The sequence below is a fragment of the Trypanosoma melophagium genome (genome assembly GCF_022059095.1).
Source record: "Trypanosoma melophagium isolate St. Kilda chromosome Unknown ctg23segment0, whole genome shotgun sequence".
Taxonomy (NCBI): Eukaryota; Euglenozoa; class Kinetoplastea; order Trypanosomatida; family Trypanosomatidae; genus Trypanosoma; species Trypanosoma melophagium.
In genome coordinates this window covers 212501-235419 of record NW_027125153.1, presented here as the reverse complement: position 1 = coordinate 235419, position 22919 = coordinate 212501, and the positions used below count along the sequence as shown (strand labels likewise).

Below are 22919 nucleotides of genomic sequence, written 5' to 3'. Positions count from 1 at the left end.
CCCCTGTGATACCAGGAAAAAAAAAGCAAGAACAAAAGAAAACAAGAAAAAAAAAGATATATATATATATATATATATATATATATCAATAAAGGAACAACAAAGAGAGTAAAGGAAAAAAATATTGTGAGTGTATGTGTGTGATAAATTCACTTCCTTTTCCTCGCCCCCTTTCCCTTTTTTCCCGCTTGAAAAAAGAATGAAAAAAAAAAGAGAAATAGAGAAAGTGATTGATGCATAAAGAAAAAGTGAAACGATTACATTCTCATAGACTTTTCCATTATTTTTCCATCCACATTTTTTTTGGAATTAAACAAGTGACTCCTTGTCCCTCTTAACTCCAGAGCTTGACCTCCTCGAAACAATGAGTCTACGAATCACAATATTTGGAAAGGAGAAAGCAACAACAACAGCTTCAACAAGCAACAACAGAATCAGTCAAGACCATAAAAACGAAACAAAACAATCAAAAAAAAAGAAAAAAAAACCGTATAAGTTTTCTCTCCCCCTTTTCTCCTCAGCAATTCCATATAATTACTGTTTCTCCCTTTTCTTTTTCTTTTCCATTTTTCACATCGTCCGTCACCCACGACTAAACAGCCGTTAAAATCGTCCTTCTTTCCTTAAAAACAACAACAACAAAACAAAACAAAAACAAAAACTCATTGTCACAGATATCAAAAAGTATACCAGCACTGTTGGTGACTGCAACTCCCATTCGTGAGGGATCAGGTGACTTTCCCCCCTCCATTCAGATACACACAGACGCACAGCGAAAAAAAAAAGAGAGAGAGAAAAATAGAAATAGAAAAATAGAGAGAGAGATGAAAAGAGAAAGAAAACACATATACACCTTTTGCCGTTTCTTTTTTCTCTTTCTCCTTTTTCACGAACAACAGTTAGAGGTCAATTTACTTCCCTTATCATAAAACACCTGAGGAGAACCAAACCCACGGAGATCCATCTGTCTCCCATTCTCAAGTCGTGTAGACGAGAAGGAATGGGAAAGCGAAGAGAGAGGAACCGACCACACTGTACCATTAGCAATACAGAAACGTGAAATTGATAGTGAACCTAATTGAACGCGTTCATAAACACCACCACCAGTGGTATTGGCATTACGGGTGGTATTAGTCATATCCATAGCCGCAGCAACCGATCGCTTCACCTGCTGTTCGGCATTTAATGCCAATACGAGTTGCATAAAAGCGTGTGTAACACCATTACCGTTAAGTGCAGAAGCTAAAAAGTGACGCATGCCTAAACGATGTGCGATGTCTTCCGCATCATCTTGTGAAACCGTAGAAAGATGCGACAGATCGGTTTTGTTTCCTATTACAATGTAAACACAATCCTCACAAGTGTGTTTGCGGAGATGCTCAACCCACATGGGTATACGGGTTAGTGTATTCTCTCTTGTAACGTCGTATACAAATACAGCGCCTACTGCATTACGAAAAAAGGCTGTAATAATCAATCCACACCGCTCTTGTCCGGCGGTATCCCAGAGTTGTACAATAACACGTTCCATTTGACCCCCTTGTACGGCTGGCACCTCCGACTCCCGTGAAGTAAACTCTACGCCTATTGTAGATGGAGTCTGAATATCAAAACGATCCCGAGTGAAACGTGAGAGTAAATTACTTTTACCCGCTCCACAATCTCCAACCGCAACCACTTTATAGATTGGAAGGAAAACGTGTGAGAAGGTAGTGGTAGCCAGTGGAACAGAAGGAGGGTCATTTTTATATTTTGTAAGAACATTACTACCAATTTTATCATTACAATCATCATCATCATCATTATTTCATTCCACAGGTGGAGAAACTATTGAAGAGTGAACTTGTTGGGGATATTTTTGACCGTTTCCTCTTTCTTCTTCACCTCTTGCTGGTGTTGATCCTGCCGCTCTTGTGTATTAATCGATGTGGTGATCATATCTGTGTGTAAATGATGGAGAAAAGAAAGAAAAAAAAAGGCTATCGAAAAGAGAGAAAATAAAGTAACGCAAAGCAACATTCTTTAACCAAAGAAAAAATAAATAAATAGAGACCTACTGGTCAGTTAATTCATTGTAATATAAGAGGAAAAGCAAAAAAAAGAAGCAAACAAACAAAGAAACAAATGGAGGAACCCCCGTAAGGGAAAATAATAATAGAAAAAATAAATAATAGCTTGTTATTGTAATTTGCCACTGATATTTCCATATTCCTTCTTTTATGATGAAAAAAAAAGAAAAAAAAGGGAATTCAAGCCTCACAGAATCAGAAACAAATAAATGTGGGAAGGGAACTATAGATAGATATATAAATAGAGGTAATTCCAACCGTATTTCCATCCAACTGTGAATATGATTGACTGACCAGACATCATCATCATCACTGCAATACCAAATACTATCAGTTTCCACAGGAAAACCCACAATTAATTCCACAAATAAGCAAAATCAACAAATCAAACTCAGCCATAGATAACAATAACAAAAAAAAGGAAAAAAAAAATACGCTACGTTTCGGGTGAAAACAAGTGATGATGTTCTACTGCCCTTAAGAGAACTGTTTCCTTCTCTTTACCAGAGTGTCCCTTCTCACTCTCACTCTCTTTCTCTTTCGCTTGTGCTGCTCTATGGCACCAATGCGCAAAACGCCGTTGAATAATGTGCTGTGCCGTACGTGGAGCCATTCGCACTACACTACCAGCTTCATCAATAACATCACTCACAGACAATACATGGCGAATAACCCAGAGTCTGAGTTTCTGTCTTTGCCCATTAGAGGCAATTAGATAGATATCATCGTTAAAGATCCATCTATGGGCTACCGATACTCCGTACATTTCTAAACAAATGAGAAAGTTTTGCAGGTCTGCGGTGACTTTCTTAGCAGGAGTGATGGGTGAGTCAGGGATAACACTATAGAATACAAGAGTGTTAAGAAGTACACCTTGCCAATACGTTAAAAAAACAACAGCTTTAATAGCTAGAAATTTAACCGTTGGTGAGTATACCCGCAAATAAGCCTTTGTAGAAAAGTAAAAATACACCAATGCAGATAACGCAAAACTAACACTAATGGTTCGAACAGCTGCTAGATATGGATAGGCATCATGCGGAGAAAAAGATCCATCTTGATAGTTTCCTGTAAAATACAAGGGTACTAAAAGAATAGTCAACAAAGGATTGAGAAATACATATTGTGTTAAAAACAACTTCCATAGATATAGCGTGTTTTTATCAAGTCGAATGGGTGAAAAAATATGGTTTAATGGGAATATATGAGGCATATAATGTACACGTTCAGGAGGTAGCGTCGACTCCTCCTTCTTATTCATCTGATTTTCTTGTCTTTCTTCTTTTTCTTGTTGTTGTTGTTCTTCTTCTTCTTCTGGTAAGAGTGGTGTTTCTAATTCCCTCACAGACCGTGGTTTCTTCTTCACTGTTGCAGGCGTAGAGGCAGACAATGTACCATTTCCCTTTAGTTGAGATGTTGAATAACATGTCCGCAGTTTATGCTCTACAACAAATTCCCCTTCCATATTGGGTTTTATACTATCAAGATCTTCCAATTCAACATAGTCTTCTCCAGTACCGAAGCATCTCCACAGCTGCAGTACTCGTTCCTCCCCTTCCAGGTATTCCATTAATAAGAAATAGAATTGGTATATAACATACGCCTCATAGGTATCACGCACCACCGCCACAATAGATGATACAGGATAGAAAAGAAGTGCAATAAAAGAGTCAAACGCATACACTGGTACAAGTAGAACAATACGACAAATTAATCGTTGTTGACTAGGACATGTATAGGCTTTTAAATGACATAAAATTAGTAAGCACGTCATACCTGTTGCAGTAAAACATGCCACAGCACTTATTGAACATAATGCTACATATGCTTTTACATCATCTCGAACATATAATACTACAAATAATGCAATCATTATTAATAATGCAGGTAATGATAAGATAAAAAACATTAAATGCAGACGATCAACAATCTGTGGTCGACGAAGTGGAATTACACGTCCATCTTTATCATTACCAAAGACATCCTTAATGTTCTCTTCTTTTCCTTGTCGTTTTTTTTCTTCGTCATTATATGAAGATACAGGGGAATAGTCGACATCATTAGGTCCATATGGTATTCGATGTTCTGAGGATGAGATTAGACAAGCACGTTGCTTCTTTTTTTCTCCTTTTTCTTCTTCTACTTCTTCACGATAATGCTGTTGTTTAAATGGAGTGGTAGATTCCACCTGATCACCAACCTTCGCCATATTCTCCATAGATGTATATGAATCTTTCTATTTTCGTCTTTTTTTTATTTATTTTCAGTATTTAACTTCTTTCCCTCCGTCTCCTCTTCCTACTGTAACACCCAAACAAATAATAAAAGAAGGAAAAAACGAAACAAAGGAAAAGAGAAAAATAGAAATGAAATTGTATAGTAATAAACTAATTTACTAAAACAACACACAACAAGGTTTGCAAAGAAATCATTAATTAACAAAAACACAAAGAAAGAAAGAAAGAAAGACAGAACAAAAAGAATAATTAGAAAATCAAAAAAAAAAAAAAAACGTAGTACCTCTCTACCTCATTTCCCCACACTCTTTCTCACCTTTACAGCAACGATGAAAATAGGTGGATCATACAAGGAATAGCTGTATGGTATACTCTCTTTCTCTCTTTTCCTTTTCTTTCTTTTTTCTTTCTCTCTCTCTCTCTCTCTCTCATACACAAAACACAGCAAATACAACAACACAACAGATAAGACCTCTGCGTAAATGTCTCCCTTGCGAAATGTCTATGTCATCAAATCCAGAAACGCGCTGGCCTCCTCCACTGCGGTGGTGTCCCGCTTCCTAAACACATCAAACCCATCATCCGCCGCATACACCGGATTTGTATGCTTCTCCGGTGCAAACTCCGCCGCTGGAATAATACGACCGTTATACTTATCGAGTTCCGCCACTACTTTCGGGCTGTAGTGCACTTCGCGAATACGCAATATCGTCGCCGCGTGCGGGGCATCCACCCACCGCATATGCCGCCGTCCAGGCGTTGCGAAGAGTGAGACGACATTCCGCATGCGTTTCTGTTCCTCCACCACTGCCGTTACGCGGGCGCCGTGCAGGAGTGGACGCCCAACAGCCGTAAAGCCGGTGGCCCCAACGAGGAGAACTTTCTTTAATGCGATGTGGCTGCCAATCTCTGCACGTAGTCGTTGAACGGCAATAACGTCGCCGGCGGTTACTTTGTACTGATGACCACCGCAGTGGACAACGGCGAATTTGCGGCCGGTGAGGCGCGGCTGCAGGGCCGCAGCTATACGGGCATCGGCACACTGCACGAGATTCATAAACAGCAAGGAAAACAAAGAATCAAACAAACACACACCGGGTTCTATCTCCCTTTTTCTTTCTTTCTCTCTTTTTTTTTCTTTTTAGTATTATTTTCCTTTTCTTCTTTTCTTTGCGTGGAGTGATAGTAGTGTTGGTTGGCGTGCCGATGAACGTCTCGTACTAATCACACCACCCCGACGCTACGGTGTCACCCAGCCGCTAACAGTCCATCAGTTGAGAATCAAAAGAAGAGAGAAAAAAAAAGTGAGAGAAGGAAAATAAATCTAATTTTATTAACAGCATTTTGTTTCATATATTTTTACTTACATAAATATTGCACAGAGAGACACAGATAAAGAGAAAGACTCAAGGAGCAGACAGACTCAATCACTTAATCACTCAATCTATCGATAGGGATTACATCAAATCAAGGAAGAGCCAAAGAAAGAAGTAAATAAATAAATAAATAAATAAATAAATAAATAAATATATATATATATATATATAAATATATATATATAATAATAATAACATCTTCTATCTTCTCATGAGTTTATTAAGGTGCTTTCAATAGCGGACAAGGTTTGCAGATACCAACCGAGTGGGTGTGGTTCCACCGCATCTTTACTTCCATTATTATCACCACCATTAGAATCACTATTTACCGATTGAACTCTTTGTGTCGTTGGCGTGGAAGTGACATCCCAACCAGGTGTCTGGTAATCCTTCCGTACACTACTGTGATCCATACTACTAGCACTAGTACCAGTACTCGTAGTATTTACTTCATGGTATTTACCATGACTCTGCAGACGACTAGGAGAGGCGTAAAATCCATTTACCAGAGTTGCCGTATCCGGCGCACCTCCTGTTGATGTACCCGATAAGACTCCAAACTCTGTTGAAATAAGCGGTGGTGGTGGTGGTGCGGGCATTCCAAGTTCCCGCTGTGCTAATAAGAGGGCATTTAAATGCGTTACAGATTCCTTCAGTGAATTACAGATAACTTTTTTCTGTCGAAGAGCTTCTTCCAACTCTGCAATACGACATTTCTTTTGCTGTAATTCATGAACATATCCATAAGGGTAGTACACATTGTCTACTTTTCCCTGATTTGACGTTACCCTGTTCTCTGGAGAGTTTTGAGATGGTGATGCCTGTGGATTTGATAGTAAGGATGGGGATGTATGATGATAAAAAAGGACTGGATTCCAATACAGCAAGAATAACTCACATCGTTGTACCATAGCCTGTTCCCATGTACCAAAGGAAACTTCATACGCCATAAAGAGTTTACGCATTAAAGAAGAGAGTTGCTCAACATCTTCCTTCAATACCGCTTGTTGCTTCTGTCCTTGCTCTTGAATTTGTTGAGCCATTCGTGCTAATTCAGTTGTTGTTTTTTGTGTAGCATCCGCATGTTGTTGTGCAGCCTCTTCCCAACGTTGTGCTTCTTCTTGTGCGACTTTTAATCCGCTTCGAAGATTGTAATTTTCTTCACCAAGACTGCTGGCCATTGCCCAAGATTGATGAAGAATAAGTTCACATCGTTCCATCATTGCATCGGCGCAAATATGCAATGAGGAAATACAAGCAATATCCAAAGAGTAGAGATAATCCAATATAACTTCTTCCAGTTTAGCAAGTTGTTCTTCACACTTCATTTTCAATCTTTTCTCTTCACTTAATGCAGTTGCAAGAGTTTCTTCTAATCGAGTCTTTTCTGTTATCATTCGCTCCAATGCTTCTGAGGCTTTCACAGTTGTAGAGAAGACTGCCTGTTTTTGTACTTCCTCTGCTTCTTTCCAGACTTCTTCCCGCACACAATCAAGCTCTATCTGTCGCTGTCGCTGCAGTTCTTCTATAGTGATATCATGCACACATGTAATAAGAGAGTGCAGTTGTTGTTGTCCAAGATAAAGAGCCTTATGTGGATCCCTCACGTAAAATGAATGCACATCTACCTCACACTCACTATTATTATTATTATTATTATTATTATTATTATTATTATTATTATTCTCATCGTCATGAGCATCCTTCTTTTTCATCACTGCCTTTCTTCTCTCTGCCTCTATGCTAGATCGCATCTCAGCCCATGCATGCACCCATTGTGTAATCTCCTCTTGACTCTGTCGCGCTCTGTTATCGGCCATTTGTACTTCCTCTACCGCTACATCAATACGTTCTTGCAGCTCTCGTCGATGTGTACACCAATTTTCTTCCTTTGCCGCAAATTGCTTTTGTACCTCACGCCAAATGGCATTTTGCTCGGCTAATTGATTTTCTAATGTGATACACCGCTGCTGCAGTCGTGCAACTTCTTCCATGGCTTCCTGTCGCTGACGCTGGAGATCTGCAATGGCGTCCACGGCTGCTGTTTTAGCTCTCTCTGGTGTAGAGAGTGGAGGTGTTGTTGGCATCCATTTAAGAGAATCGCATAAATGTTGATGATTCATCTCCTCTAAGCATTGTTTTTCTTCTTTTTCCTTTTCTGGTAGTCTGTTGTTGTTGCTGTGTGATGCATGAGTTAAAACATTGGACTCAAATACTAGGGATTTTCTGGAGACACCAGCCTCAGGACTCTGATGTTCGTTATTATTATTATTATTATTATTATTATTATTATTATTATTGTTATTATGGACATCAGGGTCATGATAAACAATAGTATTATGCGGCAATGTTTCAGAGTCCGTCACAAATGTACTTCTTGCTGTTACTGCTGCTTCCATTGTAGAAATTCCCTTTACAGTTGGTATATCTTCTTCACTCATTGTATCACTCATAGACACATTTACTGAAAGCCCTTTATATGTTGTAGGTGTTGTACTTCGTGCAGCTCGCAGTGAAACTGAGAGGAGTGATTGACGGGAATCGTTAAGACTCACCACAGTGCACTCCGTGGTGGTACTCTCAACTTTTCTAAGCATCTCATAGGCATCCTCATACATACATTGGAGAACATTATGACAGGCTTCTAATTGCAACTGGGCATCACGATACATTGTTTTTAAAAGCTGTATATTCCCATGTGATGATGGTAAGGATGATTTTTCTTGATGTTGTAAAGTTAATGGTAGTGTATCATTCCTGTTGCCCAATAGTGATTTTACCATTTCGCTCTTTTCTTCAACTTCCAGTTTAACACCAGCATTACTACCACTACTACTCGTTCTACTCGTACTCGTACTATTAATATTATTAATAATAGGAAAAATATCATTTTTCTGTGGTGTCGTCACAAGGGCATCCATATCAGTTATATATATATTTCCTCTTATGGGTTCTTGTACAGATGCGGTGGAGGTTGTAATCGTATCATTTGTTATACAACCATGTTTCATACGAAAACCCAACTTTCGAGTGTAACTCTTACGTGATTCTTCATATCCCACATATGTCCTAACTAACTTTTGTAAACACTTACATGCATCCTGCAACTGTGCAGTAAGAATATCATTACGTCTTTTAACTTCTCGCAAAGCGTTTCGTTGATGTTCAACCTGTGCCTCTGCCTGTTTACACCGATACTCCAATTGGGCACAATGATCTTCCATAAGAAATGTCATCTCTCGCGCCTCAGAAACAGCAGATTCTTTCATACTAAATATCAATTCCTTCTCCTGCGCAAGTCGTAGTAGAGAGGGAAGAAGCGAAGATTGTACATACGCCGAAAGTGCGGTGTTTTTGGCTTCTTCAGACCATAGTGAAATAAGAGGACTTTCAACCATGCGAGAAGTATTTTCGCTGTTACTTTTCGATTTTGTATTTTCATTCTCCAGACTATAATGGGGAATAAGTGGTCTACTAAGGAAATGCTCAAGTTCACACAAATAGTTTTGTATAGTACAAACAAGAGATTTTTCATTTTTTTTACTTTTTTTTTCTCCCATTTCCATAGTTTCTATCGATACATTTGTTTTTTTACTGATTTCTTCCGTTATAGATTGCTGTAGTACTTGCTTCGCACATTGTAGTGTATAGCAACAAAGACGTTTCTTTATCGCTTCATTTGCTAATTGACACGCAATCTTTATTTCTTCTCGGCCGGCAACACAACGACATTCACAATATTCACTTTGCACAATTGCATGTCGTGCAACAAGAACAGTAAGGCGGTTATCAAAGATGCAAGGCGTTATACCAGCATTATACGCTAATAACGCCACTCGATACGCAATATTTAACGCCGATTCTAATGTAAATAACCGTGGGGCGACAGTAATAGTTCCAATACTATTACCACGCACTAGTAACGGCGGTAAAGGCTCTATAGCACGCATAGCCACAAGGAGAATTTCTGCCGTAGCCACATAAAGCTCTACAGCAGCCGTAACAGTGAAGTTAATTCTTTCTTGTATTGGAGAAATAAGATTATTTTTCCCATATGCTCCTATAGTAGTAAACCATACATGCTGTAATAGTAATGACCATTGATAGACACTCTTACAACAGGAAAGACCATGAAAATCCTTAATTTGTACGAGTTCATAAAGCAACATCTGTAAACTACGCACCTGCACTACTCGACGAGGACAATGCTCAAGAATAATAGGAGAATCTCCCGTGGTACTGTAGAAAAGTGCAGGATATACTGGTGTTGGAATAACACAATCGTTCTTAAAGTGTTTCCTCTTCTCTTCTTCCTTTGTTATTGGACTATGACAGAGAGTATCAACCAGAGTTAAAACACGACTAATAACAGTTGAACTTCCGATGGTATAGATAAAATCAACTACTGAGAGAAGAGTTTGCCATACAGGGAATGTACTTATCTCCTCAACATCATTTTCAGTAAAAGTTAACTCCAGCAGCATTACATTCATTGATAATTTACTATCAGCATCAACAACATCAAATCCTACCAGACCTTCCTTACCATCACAGGATCCTACAAAGTCACTTGCATCAAGAGGTCGCACTGTGATACCATTAGACATTGATGTAGTGCATTGCTCACGACAAATAAGTCCAACAAGGAAAGGCTCACTGTTTTCACTACTATCGATATTCATCCAACGTCTTCCTATTGTTTGCGTTACAATCGTGAAAACACGACTGGCCTCGTCTTCTTTTTCTACTTCTTCTTCTTCCTCCTTGTTCGAATCAAGTGATGGATGCGTTTTCATAGGAGACCCATTAGGTGTTTCATTCCCATCATAGTGTTGACGCAAGAGTCGAATCAAACCACGTGCTCCAATTTGTAGTCTGTTTACATCCAGCATCTCCATATTTAAATGATTTTTCCCTTTATCTTCACTATTACCTCCATTATTACTGGTACTAATTGTACTTTTGCTGGAAGTTTGCCATAAAGTTCCAGTGACTATAGTTTTAAGGAAAATATCATCAAGCGGAAGGAGGTCTTCCTTTCCTTTTTGATTGGCTGAATCATATTTACTACTTTCCCGATGAGGAGAATATGGACTTTTTCCTGAAACACTAGAAGAACAAGAAGAGGTATCTGGAATCCACAAATGAGTAGAATCGATACAAAGTGCTTTTTCCTTTTCGTTCCATGCAGATATACAACATGATACGGGTTGTTCCTTCATTTTTTCTTCCCCAACTAAAGGACGGCTTACATGTACCACTGAAGAAATAAGTGGATCTAGATGAATCAATAGAGGTGGCATATTACCCATTTTATCTGTTGAACCTGAAGAGAGATTGTCTTCTTGATTCAAGAAGGATTTCATATTCAAACGATTATTTTTGAAAATACAATATGAAGTCGTTTTAATCTTATCTCCCATTATGTAAAGAATTTCTCTATCACTGCTTCACTTTCACTCTATATCTGTTCTTTTTTTTCTATTTTTTTTATCTATGAATGGTTTGCTTTTAATAGCAAATCCCTTTATATTTGATGAAATGTGCCTTTGTATTTTGGTATACCCTGGTATTACCTGTAGTATCTTGGTTTAATAGCGTCTGTAGAGAGAGAGTGAGAGAGAGAGAGAGAGAGAGAAAGAGAGAAAAGTAAGAACAAACACATACACAAAAACTAAAAAGAATTAATCATGAAAGAGAATAACAGTCTTCAATAGGATGATACGATTTCATCCTTTAGTAAATTGCCCCATAGGGGCACTCCAAAAGAAAAATAATAATTAATAATAATAATAATAATAATAATAATAATAATAATAATAATTGTAATAAAAAACAGATCGGAGGTTGTTCACTTTTTTTTTCACTTACAGACATGTATTAGACGACGACAGAGTGCATACCCTTTTTTTTCCCCATTCAAACCTCAACGACTAGCATGATAAGAAGTACTAGAGCATTATACCCGTCCCTTTTGCCACATCGGTAGAGTACAGCACAGTGTTTGGCAGGATTCGGAGTACAGTGGACGCCTTCTACTGCCTCCAAAGAAAGGCTACGTAAGCATTGTATTATTTAACAATATATTCAACTTGGCGGGGGAGCACTGGTCCTGTTGGGTGGTCTATAGACTCGTGCTGAAGGTCTATCAGTTGGTGGTTTGTATGCACCAGAAGATGGCTTATCCGTTGGTGGTTTATAAGCTCCCGAGGAGGGTTTATCAGTGGGTGGCTTATACGCACCAGAAGACGGTTTATCTGTTGGTGGCTTATACACTCCAGCAGATGGTTTATCTGTTGGTGGTTTATAAGCTCCCAATGATGGCTTATCCGTAGGTGGCTTATAAGCTCCGGATGAGGGTTTATCCGTAGGTGGTTTGTACACCCCTGCAGAGGGTCTATCAGTAGGCGGTTTGTATGCCCCAGCAGATGCTCTCTCTGTTGGTGGTCTATATACCCCTGTCGATGGCTTATCGTTGGTGGATTCCTCTGCCACCTTGGGTGCCTGCTCTGTTGGTGGTTTATACACTCCAGCAGATGGTTTATCTGTTGGTGGCTTATACGCTCCAGATGATGGTTTATCTGTTGGTGGTTTATACGCTCCAGATGTGGCTGGTTTCTCTGCTTCTGCTTCTGCCTCCTCATTCTTCTGCGGTACGCCTGCTGCGACCTCCTCAAGTGTTGGGAGTTCTGCTCTGGCGTTGAGGCGGCCGCGAGTGGAGGCGATGGTCCCCGTTGCCCCATCATTTCCCCGCGCGACGAACTTCTGCGGTCCCGTTTTCTCCGCGGCCTTCGCGAGGAGGTCCTCGACGGATCCGCCCGTTGGCGATCGCACGGCGTCCCACCCCTTCACCTTCCGCTCCGATGTGTTCACCACCCGCACAAACACATTGGGAACTCCAGCCTCCTCTGTTTTTTCCATAATTGTAGTTGTCGTAGTGGGAGGAGGAGGAGAAGTGGGAGTGGGAGTGGGAGTGGGATTACCATTGGGATCTTCTTCTTTAGCAGGAAGATTTACCGGCACTACAACGGCCTCTGGAGAGCCCGCGGTGGTGTTTTTATTCACATCATCACTCCTCTTGTTCTTCTCATTATTGACATCGCTGCTGCCGCCGCCAATGGTGTTGTTGTTTGGTTCTGTTAACGGTATGGGCAGCGGCTCCGCACCGGCTGTGTCGAGACCACCGAATACATCTAGGCCGAGTTCCGCCCGCTCCTTCTCGGAGAGTTCCCCGGTTTTTGCTTTTTTCTTGCTTCCTGCGAGCTTCTTGCTTTTTTTATTCAGGAATGCGTCCAAATCCATTTAGTTACAGGGGAAAAAACGGATATAACAGTGAAACAAAAAAATAAGTGTACGTATTTATAGAATTGAAATATTGTCGTCTCAGTTACGTATCGCCTTGTCGGAGAGTCACACACTTTTCTTCCTGTCTTTTTTATATTATTCTCCCTTTTTTCCCTTTTTTTATACCTTTCGCTTTTCTCCCTCCTTCTGTGGATGAAAGAAAGAACAGAATGCGAATCAAAACAACAACAACAAGAACAACAACAACAACAACAGCAACAACCGAAACAAATAAATACATTCAAGAACCAATAGCACCAGATCAGAAGGCGTCCCACAGCATCTACAATCAGTTTTTCTCTCTCAATTCTTACCATTCCTCTTTCTTTCGTTCCCTTTTCAGCAAAACCCCATAGACGAACTTACAAACATGAAAACCACGACCAACTCCTCTTTCATCTCGGCTGGTAGGATGAGAGAGAAACACACGATACACCACTTCTTCACACAAGCACCTCGAGTGACAACAGAAGTGGTAAAGAAAACACACAAAAACCGGAAATGAAAAAAAAAGGTGAGAAAAAAAAACAAGAAACAAAAAATGGAGCAGCAAATAAACCATAAAAAACAAGAGAGAAGGCTCTACATCTTGCCTCGCCTACACAAAGAAGAAGAAAAACACTTTATATAATTTCTGTTATATCTTCGACACCTGCTTTGTTTCAATCAATACTGTCGAAGAGGAAGTGCCGAAAACCCCCTTCAGAAACTTACCTTATTCGTCAATGTTTTATTCAGAAAAAGAGGATGTAATCTAACGCAATAATTTCTTTTTTTTTTCATCGAACGTAAGATTAAATCGTTCCCTTCCCAATTTCACTCACTCACCCCACCCCAGAAAAATACATACTGGGAATAAGAATGTAAGGAACAACAAGAAAACAACAACAAATCATGTGATGGGATCTAAAAAAAAGGCGGGAGTTACACAGTAGACAGGAACGGGTTTATTCATTCACTTACGCACTTTCTTTCTCTACTAAACCGTCAGTAACACTGATCAGAAAATAACGTCGATGAAATCTTGGTTTCAAACGCATTTAATTTTTTAAAAACAACTTTTTTTTCTTCTTCCGTTGTATTTGCCATGGCAAAAAATAATACCAATAGCAAAAATAAGAAAAAAAAAGAATGAAGCATGAAGAAGCTTAGACATATATAAAAATAAAAAAGAGAGGTGAATAATAATAATAACAATAATAATAATAGTAGTACTAATAATAATGGGTCTCTAAACATGCGAGCAAGAAGAAGAAAAAAAATTAATGCAGACAGCAAACTCTCTGCCCATCCATTTCCCCCCCCTCTGTGCCTACTTTTAGAAAGAAAAAAGAGACACTACACAAAAGAATACGTGGAGGCAGAAGAATCAAAAAAAAAAAAAGAACAGAAAAAACAAACAAAAAAGTGAAATAAAAACAATAACCAATAAACAAACAACTGACGACTATGGAAAGCTTACCTTCCTACACACAAAGTGTATTTTGAAAGACCTTAGGTGAGAGCAACCATGCAGTCATCAAAAAATAAAAAAAAGATGATGTCAGGAGTAGCCCGTCAATCTCATATAAACGAACAAAAGTATAAAACAAAAACAAACTGAAACTTCAGAAATAGCACCACCACTAGTTGATATCCCTTTTATTTCACGCTTATACATCATGAACAAGAGCCATTAAAACAGAAGAACAAATAAACAAATAAAAAAAATGTCGAGTGCAGCCTAATCTCCCTATGCAGCGACCACCGCACGCTCATCTTAGCTTTAATGACTAATCAAAGAAAACATTATCCTGCCTTTCTTGAACACCAGAATATGATAATAACCTTCCTTTCTTTATGCCCTTCTTTCCCATTATTCCTTTATCAAATAAAAACGAATAATAAAAAAGAAAATAAATAAACACGGCATCGCCAGTTCTTTTTCTGTCGTTTTTAGTCCCCGCAACATCTCCGAGTGAATTCAACCCTTGCGGACTATAGAACGTGTTGTGTCACGTGGGGCAGGCCGTTGTCCTACAACGGCATCTCTTCTTTTCAATAATGCTAAATTGCCAGGGCTTACTCTACCTTCCCACTTCTCCGTTATTTGTGGACTGCTTCTGTTACTAGGGTTACTATTTGGAGTTCTCTTTGTAAGTATTGACTCTGGTTTGGGAAATGGAGTCTCTAGCAGATGTGGTGCATGCAGTGGGGGAGGACGATCCATCACTATACGCTTACGATTTCCCTTGCCATTATTATTATTATTATTATTATTATTATTATTATTATTATTATTATTATTATTATTGCCTCCATAGTTCTCTGCTTCTGTATCTACTGTATTATGATTATGATTATTACTTTTCTTTCTTTTACGATTCGGTGGAGTGAATGGGGGCGTGCAGGTTTGTGATCGTCGCTGTGATGATGAAACATCTGATGGTAGACCTGTCATGATGTGTTGATTTACTCCACCTTGTACTAACATACACTCGGGACTACCTGAGAGCGGTCTACTTATCTCGTTCGCACTATTATCAGACCGCTGTAAGGAGAGGGGTATGACGCACTGGGATGGACGCACCATTCCGGAAAGAGACCGTGTTACACAGGACTCCGCACGACGAGGGGGTGGTGGGTGTGGCATGGGACACTCTGTTGATAATGATACTCCTTCGTTACCAATATTACCATTTTTGATCTTCCTTCCACCACCACTACTACTACTTCTTCGTCCACCATTTTGAGGAAAAACTGGAGAAAAATAGTTCCCTTCTGACGAGTGACCCACCTTTGGTGGATGGGGAGGTTGTTGCTGTGGTTGTTTTTGTTGTCCTTTGCTTCGTGGACGTTGCGTGAAAACATTGCTATTGGGGGGCGACTCGTATCCCTGAGTTGGTGCGATTCGTGGGAGTTGTTGGAAAGTTGGTTGCCTCTTCAGTGTCGTTGGCGGTATATTCACAGGCCTCGGCACATTCTCATCCCTATCCCTATCCTCAGAACTCAGACGCCCCGCCATCCTGCGATGATGATCTGCACTACCATTAAGCTGCTCATCATCACCATCATCATAGCTCTCCTGTTCTTTTTCATCCTCATCCTCTTCCATTTCCATTTCTTCTTCTTCCACATCCTCATCATCGTCCTCATCTTCTGTATCACTTGCGGCGAAGGGAACATCCCCTGGAAGATGCAGCTGTGGATTCTCCCGCGCCACATCCCGCAGTGCTGCAAGCAGCCGCACTTTAGCCTCCCGCTGCCGCTGCGCCTCCCGCTGCCATCGCCGCCCCTCCCGCTGACGGCGGCGGAGATCCGCGCGGAGATTTCGTTCCCGCCGGCGGGCCTCCCGCACGAGTCCGCGCAGCTCCCGCTCCCGCTCCCGCACCTCCGCGAGGGACTCCGCGTGGCGGGCAATGCGGGCCTCCAGCAGCGCCACCTGCTCGGCGCCCATTTCTCTCCCTTTTCCCTCCCCGCCCTCAACGGCCTGGCGGAGGTCCTCCTGCAGCCGCCGCATGCGGTCCCGCAGCTCGCGGATGACTTTGGCCAGCGGGTGCTCATTCACACGGACTTGGTTCACCACACCGCGGGCCAGGGCGGCGTAGCGCAGGGTGGACTCCGTCTCCGCGTACTTGGAAATGTGGGGAGAGACGTTGGCACACATCGCCGTGCGAGAGTTCCCACCAAAGTTATCGGAGAGGACGTAGGTGAGTAGACTTTCACGGTATGGCACCACCTTGCTACGATTTACCAAAGCACATATCACACGACGTAGTACAGAAAGGGAGAGATTAATAGCATTGGCCTCTGTAAAGTGTTTGCCTTTTACATCAGCATGGGTATTACGCTCACTTCCTGCAAGGTCAACGAGATTAATCTTAGACACACGTTGCGTCGTTACCTCTCTGCCACGAACACGTCCACCAAGTGAGATTGTCTGAGTTACAACCATTTGAAATATGGTGTGAGATCGACTACTGTTTTCATTTGCACTGGTGCTTGCCTGCGCTCGCACGGCATTACCTTGATTAATATACTGCTGACATTCCTCCCAGCTACTAACATCAACAGTTGTAAGTCCCTCCACAAATGGTCCTTGAATAGGGTGTTGTCGTACTTTTAGGTTTTCGTAACAATCCGAAGTATCTGAGTCAAAACGACTAGCATAGTTATAATTAGCCGCTCCATTTCCATTTCCTTTACGACGTTCTAAGTTAAGTAAATCACATACACGTTCGTTATGAATCTCCATAAAAGAAATGGTTACCTTTGTCAATCGCGCAGTTGGTGGTTCACCTATTCCAGGAGGAGATGCGTTAGATCCCAAGGTAAAGTTACCGTTAATATCCCCTCTAGAACAATCACTAAGAGTAGGAGGACTTCCTGGAAGAGAAGAAGGGGCTTCTCCTTCACGTAGTCGCTGTTGCTTTGCCGCTTGTTCAGCTATAGAGTCAAATAAATGACGAGTAACTCGTGGGATAAGACCTTCATGGGTTTGAGAACCCATCATAGTATACGTCTTACCACTTCCAGTCTGTCCATATGCAAAGATACACGCATTAAAACCACGCAAGGACCAATAAACAAGAGGAACTCCAAGTGCTTGAAATATTTTTTCTTGCTCTCGTTCCGCTTCTTCTTCAGAATTTTCTCCTACCAACGCAGTTGGACTTTCAGCTAATAAATTCTTTTTTCGCTGTGACTTTTGTTGTTGTTCTTGTTCTGGCTCTTGCTTTGGTGGAAGTGATGGTGGTAATATTTCATTACTCGCATTATCAAAAATGTCTACCTCAACGCTTGGCGCGAGTGAGGATATGATGTACTCAAAATTAAACTTAGTCTTCGAAACACTGCGGTTTACTGGATCAATCAGCGTAATCGTTTTCTCATCTAACCCAACATCTACAATGGGTTCCGACAGTTGTTTTTCACCAGATCTTTTAACATCTTGTTTCTTCAAATCCCATTCCTTCTCTTGACGTGTGAAGGGACGAATGCGAACGGCAACAAGAATGCCAAGTTCATCTGCATTATTATTACCCCCACTGAGGGCCGAATCATGGATGATGTCATCATCATTATCAATGCGTGAAGGCGAGTGTTGCGATTTCACCACAGGGCCACCTCCCAGACGTTTTGACATGAAACAAAAGCCGTAATTAAAATACAAAGAAAATAATAATAATAATAATAATAATAATAATAATAATAATAATAATAATAATAATAATAATAATAATAATAATAATAATAATAATAATAATAATAATAATAATAATAATAATAATAATAATAATAATAATAATAATAATAATAATAATAATAATAATAAATATATCGGGATATTTCACCTAATACTCTCTAAAACTTTACTCTCGCAAGAATGCCAAAAAGCAGAAGAGCTTATCTGGCACTGTACAACCTATTAGCGTATTCACTTTCTGTGTATATTTGCAAATATTGCACCTATACGGTTTGCTTTGTACTTTTCGTCTGTGCGTTTCAGAGGGACTTTCACCCTTTTCCCTCTACTTCACCTTTGTATTTCCAATATAAGAAAAAAGAAAACATGAGCGAAAAAAAATATATATAACAAAATCAAATAAACGAAAGAAAAAAAAAAAACACATATATTACAGAAGTAATAAATATGAATACAGTGAAAAAGAAAGAGAAAGAGAAGTAATTGTGAACCTTGCACTATACACTCTGCATTTCTTCATTAGTTTGGATTTATTTTCTTTTTTTTTTTCAGTCCATTAGGGTGTTATCACCGTGTGTGTAGTACATATTGCTATTGCACTCAACCCCACACAGATCAAAAAAAAAAAAAAACGAGGAACAGAGATGCCATTATGACACTATTTCAACAGAGTGAAAACACCATAATGAGAAATCAAAAAAAAAAAAAAACAAGAACCCCAATTTTCTGAAGAATTAGCAGAATCAGAGAGAAAAAAAAACGAGAAAAGGCAAAAACAACAACAGCAACTCTAGTTTGTTGTCATTTCTACATCCTGTACATTTCCAGCACTAACAAAGGGTTCCAAACCACCAGCACCTCTCGAGATACATGTGTGTGTGTGTGTGTACTATATATATATATATATATATATATATAATTACATTGTTTGGCTCTTTTTCACACTCAGAAGCGCCTTCTCACTAGTAACAGATGGTGGAGCTTCTACACGTGGCTCTAGACCCCTACCAGCATCTGTGTACACAGCCGTAAAAGTACTGGCTCGGGAAGTCCTATTTGTATATGAACTTGACGTTGTATTGGTTGTACGACGCCTTATCCCGTATCTATTTCGTCTCCAAGTGGGATCTGTAGCACGGGCCAAGACACGTATTTGCTGCTGTGTGAGTTGAAGTTGTCCTTCTGCAATTTCAACCTTACGTTTCCAATTTCTTTCTGCCCGTCGGAGTTCATATTCTTCTGCCTTTTGGGCCACATAGTGTTCAATCTTTGGAACTCGTACAGCTTCATGTTGGGCCTTTATAACAGCATTCTTCCGTTCCGCTATATCTGCCTCATGGGCAACGGCATCCACTTCACGTTTTAATCGTGCCAAATATTCACATCGGGATTTATAATCTTTGCGTAGACGATTCTGTTCTGCAGTGAGGGCGTTAAGTGTATCCATGAGTGTATTAAGTGTCTGCACGGTACGTGTGGAGGTTCCCTTTAGTTCTACCAACTCCAAATTCTTTCGTTCAATACGTTCCGTAAACTGTTGATTCTCAATACGCAATTGTTCAAAATCAATAGCGTGAAATGCCTCACCTGCGGCATGACGTTGACGCAAATGTTGTTGCGATTGTGCGATATTTCGCTCCGCCGCTGCGGACTGCGCATTTAATTTATCCAAATACTTCCGCTGCGCATTATAGCGTCGCTCCATATAACGCAACAGATCATCGGAAGAGGCGGTATCACTTCCCTCATTTAACACTTCACGATTAAACTGCAGGATATCTAACCGTATTTCCTGTGTACGATTGACTGCCTCCTCCACTGTAGCTTTTAACAATTCCCGCAAATGATCGCCTTCCCGTTCATCTCTTTCCTTCTGCTGTCGCATTCTATCTCGTTCCTTCATGAGAAGTGTTACGCGATCCTCCAGTGTGACGTATAAATCTCCGGCTTCTCCGGACTTTCGACTATACGCCTGGCCGCGACGTACACTGTTTGGGCCGGAGGGAATCACACTTTCCGTACTCACGGCCACAGCGGATTCACTCGCCGTTGTACTTTCCTCTGTTTTTGTTGTCCCGATTTCCATTGGGAGAAACGTAGAAACGGATTTACGCGTGCTGGTGGAGGAGGCGGCGGCCACGGCAGAGGAGGAAACCACCGCAATGCCCACACCGGTATTCATATGCGTCGTGTTATTCACATTTTCACCCCCGGTCCCTCCCCCTTGCGGTCGTGTGATTCGCATGAGTTCTGCTTGATGTATCATGACTGCGGCCTCCTCTTGCAGGAGTTCGACTTCATCTCGCAGTTCTGCAAGAAATTCACGCTGCTCGTCCGGTGTCATTTCCTCGAATTCGGCGGAATCTGGGAATTGTTTCAAGTACACCTCCGCCCAGAGTTGCTGTTCATTGTTCTCGGGGGCCAAGAAATTAAAGGGATTCGCCGTGTTGTCACTGGCCCCGCCGCCTTCTCCGTCCAGATACTGAAAAGACATTAGTTTTTTTTTTCGTTCACACTCTAATTAACGTAAACGGACACCTCCAAAAGGGCAACAAGAAAAAAGAAAAGAAAAAAAAGAAAGAATTTATAATATTAATAATAGTAATAATAACAATAGTGAATAACAGTGACCATTGTAAATAGTAATGGCAATAACCAAAAAAGAGGAAAAACCATTAAAAAAGGGGGTAATAATAACATGAAAATAATAATAATGGTAATAGGTGATAATAAATGATAACACTGGGTGATAATTACAGCAACAGCAAAAAAAAAAAGCACACACACACAAACAGGAACACAAGTTTATAAGATATATACTCAAAGTGGAGATGAAGGGAAAAGGGAAGTTATAAGAGACGAAGACAGTGTGTTGTCGCTTTTGCAAGGCAAAAGGAAAGAAACGAAAAGAAAACGAAAGAAGAGCTTTAAAAAGGAAGAAACAACATTTTGTTTTGCTGGAGAGAGAAAGAAACAAAAAGGAAAAAAGGAAGAAAAGAAAATGGGGGAAAACAGGAAGAAAAAAAAAAAAAAACAGAAAAGAAAAGAAAAGAAAAATAAAACAAAAGAAAAAAAAAAGAAAGCATGCAACTGCTTATGAAGAATCCAATCGAACAAACAAACAAACAAACAAAAAAAACTCCTTTTCTTTCCACTGCGTTTCTCTTCTCTAAGTGCAAATCCATACACGACCTCGTGGCATTCAAGAAGAGGACAAGAAAGAAAACAAAAATAAATGGCTACGAGCGCGCCACATGCACAACAGGGAGAAATAGAAACATACAACCAAAAAGAAGAGAAAGGAAAGAAAGGAAAGAAGAGAATAAGAGAAAAACAAAACGAATTAAAAAGAAAATGTTCAAATTAAGCGAACACTGTAGACCCACCCTCCTTCCCCCTCCACTTCCATGTTTTTCCCACCTCATATGATCCACTTTTTCTCAAAATATCTATTGCCACAAAAACAACAACAACAACAACAACAAGAAAAAAAAAACAAAAAAAAAAAACAAGCGCACAAACGAACGAACGAACGAACTAAATGTAAATAGAGAAATGAGAGAAAAAAAAAAAGAGGAGAGCAAAACAAACACAAACATATACTGAAGGAATCTTCAAGGTGCTTTACCACTCATATAGTTAGTCCTATACTCTGTTTCTAATTTTAAGAGAAAAGGATGCTGCAGGGCCTCCGTGCAACTCATACGTTTCCCTGGATGGTAAAGGAGAAACTTCCGGATAAAGTCTGCGAAATGCTCATAACTCTCTACATCATGACCTTCTTCACCGTGACGACATCCACGTGGACCACATATATAAACTCCAATGATCTCATCAAGAGTCTGGCACTGTTCAGGTTTCGGTGGCACACGAAGAACAAATGGGCTTTTCGTGGCCGCAACACATGGTTGTTGGTGATGATGATGATGTTGTTGTTGTTGTTGTTGATATTGATGATGTTGATGTTGATTTTGTTGTTGCTCCTCTTTCGGCTGTGTACTGCTACGTCCCGATCTCGTTAAGGAGACAGGAGCTCCTTCACTAACACCACGAGAATGACTATGCGTACTAGAAGCTGCTAATCGTGACTTGGGCGTGGCTATAGTTCGCAATGGCAGTATGTTAGTTACCCACTGTGGAAGTTGTACAGGTCTATCACCCATAGTTACACTAGCGTTAACATGGGTCTTTGGTCGTGGTTTCTTTCCTGCATTCGTTAACTGAACGTTTGCTTTCGCTGCTGCAGGAGTTAATACAACACCACCACTAGAATTGGGAGCTATAGTTCCTCCTCCTCCTGGTGTAGTTGTTGAGATACCTAACTTTCCTTTTTTACTCATAGACATAGTAACAGCCGTCAATGGTCGGCGCATTCCCGATGCGCTGAGAGGATTATTACCATGCGAGTGACTGTTACCCTTACTACTTGATACAACCAACGACTGTCGTTGTAATGAATATCCCTCTGCTGGAGTTGTTGTTGCGGTTATCATTGTTGGTGCTGCTGTTGTTGTGGGCGTCACAATTGCGATGTTAGTAGGCGGAGCAGCCGCACCAACACCAACACCGCCCTGTCCCGCTGTTGTAGATGCTGCCGTTACAACAGAGATGGAAGAAGTAGCAGACATACTCTGCAGTACTTCGGCTGCAATAACGGGTGAAACAGAGACTGTGGCTGTATTTGTATTATTACTATTACTATTATTAT

General features: G+C 40.4%; 8 protein-coding genes across 8 annotated transcripts in view; all 8 read right to left on the bottom strand.

Annotated features, from left to right (window-relative positions):
• Window positions 1-886: 886 nt before the first annotated feature.
• LSM04_001851 (Small GTPase) lies at window positions 887-1938 on the bottom strand (the record flags this gene model as incomplete). The annotated part of the gene is made up of 2 exons (XM_067330242.1): window positions 887-1766; window positions 1829-1938. The coding sequence occupies 2 exons, from the start codon at window positions 1936-1938 to the stop codon at window positions 887-889; spliced, it is 990 nt and encodes a 329-aa protein (XP_067191400.1).
• A 567-nt stretch (window positions 1939-2505) lies between these two features.
• Window positions 2506-4287, bottom strand: LSM04_004943 (Organic solute transporter subunit alpha/Transmembrane protein 184; the record flags this gene model as incomplete). Its single annotated transcript, XM_067330241.1, has 1 exon — window positions 2506-4287. One exon carries the CDS (start codon window positions 4285-4287, stop codon window positions 2506-2508), a length of 1782 nt encoding a protein of 593 aa, XP_067191469.1.
• A 521-nt stretch (window positions 4288-4808) lies between these two features.
• Window positions 4809-5363, bottom strand: LSM04_002425 (Ribosomal protein L21-like; the record flags this gene model as incomplete). The annotated part of the gene is made up of 1 exon (XM_067330240.1): window positions 4809-5363. One exon carries the CDS (start codon window positions 5361-5363, stop codon window positions 4809-4811), a length of 555 nt encoding a protein of 184 aa, XP_067191411.1.
• Window positions 5364-5891: 528 nt separating this feature from the next.
• LSM04_009075 (uncharacterized protein) lies at window positions 5892-11105 on the bottom strand (the record flags this gene model as incomplete). Its single annotated transcript, XM_067330239.1, has 1 exon — window positions 5892-11105. One exon carries the CDS (start codon window positions 11103-11105, stop codon window positions 5892-5894), a length of 5214 nt encoding a protein of 1737 aa, XP_067191553.1.
• A 664-nt stretch (window positions 11106-11769) lies between these two features.
• Window positions 11770-12984, bottom strand: LSM04_001153 (Repetitive proline-rich cell wall protein repeat; the record flags this gene model as incomplete). Its single annotated transcript, XM_067330238.1, has 1 exon — window positions 11770-12984. One exon carries the CDS (start codon window positions 12982-12984, stop codon window positions 11770-11772), a length of 1215 nt encoding a protein of 404 aa, XP_067191391.1.
• A 2005-nt stretch (window positions 12985-14989) lies between these two features.
• LSM04_006721 (Kinesin motor domain) lies at window positions 14990-18151 on the bottom strand (the record flags this gene model as incomplete). The annotated part of the gene is made up of 1 exon (XM_067330237.1): window positions 14990-18151. The coding sequence occupies one exon, from the start codon at window positions 18149-18151 to the stop codon at window positions 14990-14992; it is 3162 nt and encodes a 1053-aa protein (XP_067191503.1).
• Window positions 18152-19130: 979 nt separating this feature from the next.
• LSM04_009737 (protein of unknown function DUF4201) lies at window positions 19131-20705 on the bottom strand (the record flags this gene model as incomplete). Its single annotated transcript, XM_067330236.1, has 1 exon — window positions 19131-20705. One exon carries the CDS (start codon window positions 20703-20705, stop codon window positions 19131-19133), a length of 1575 nt encoding a protein of 524 aa, XP_067191564.1.
• A 1120-nt stretch (window positions 20706-21825) lies between these two features.
• The window catches only part of LSM04_001239 (Protein kinase domain), a gene marked incomplete at both ends in the record, with an annotated part of 2328 nt that continues 1234 nt past the window's right edge, over window positions 21826-22919 (bottom strand). The window contains one exon of the mRNA XM_067330234.1: window positions 21826-22919. This exon is cut by the window's right edge and continues 1234 nt beyond it. Coding sequence (XP_067191393.1) covers window positions 21826-22919 — 1094 coding nt within the window.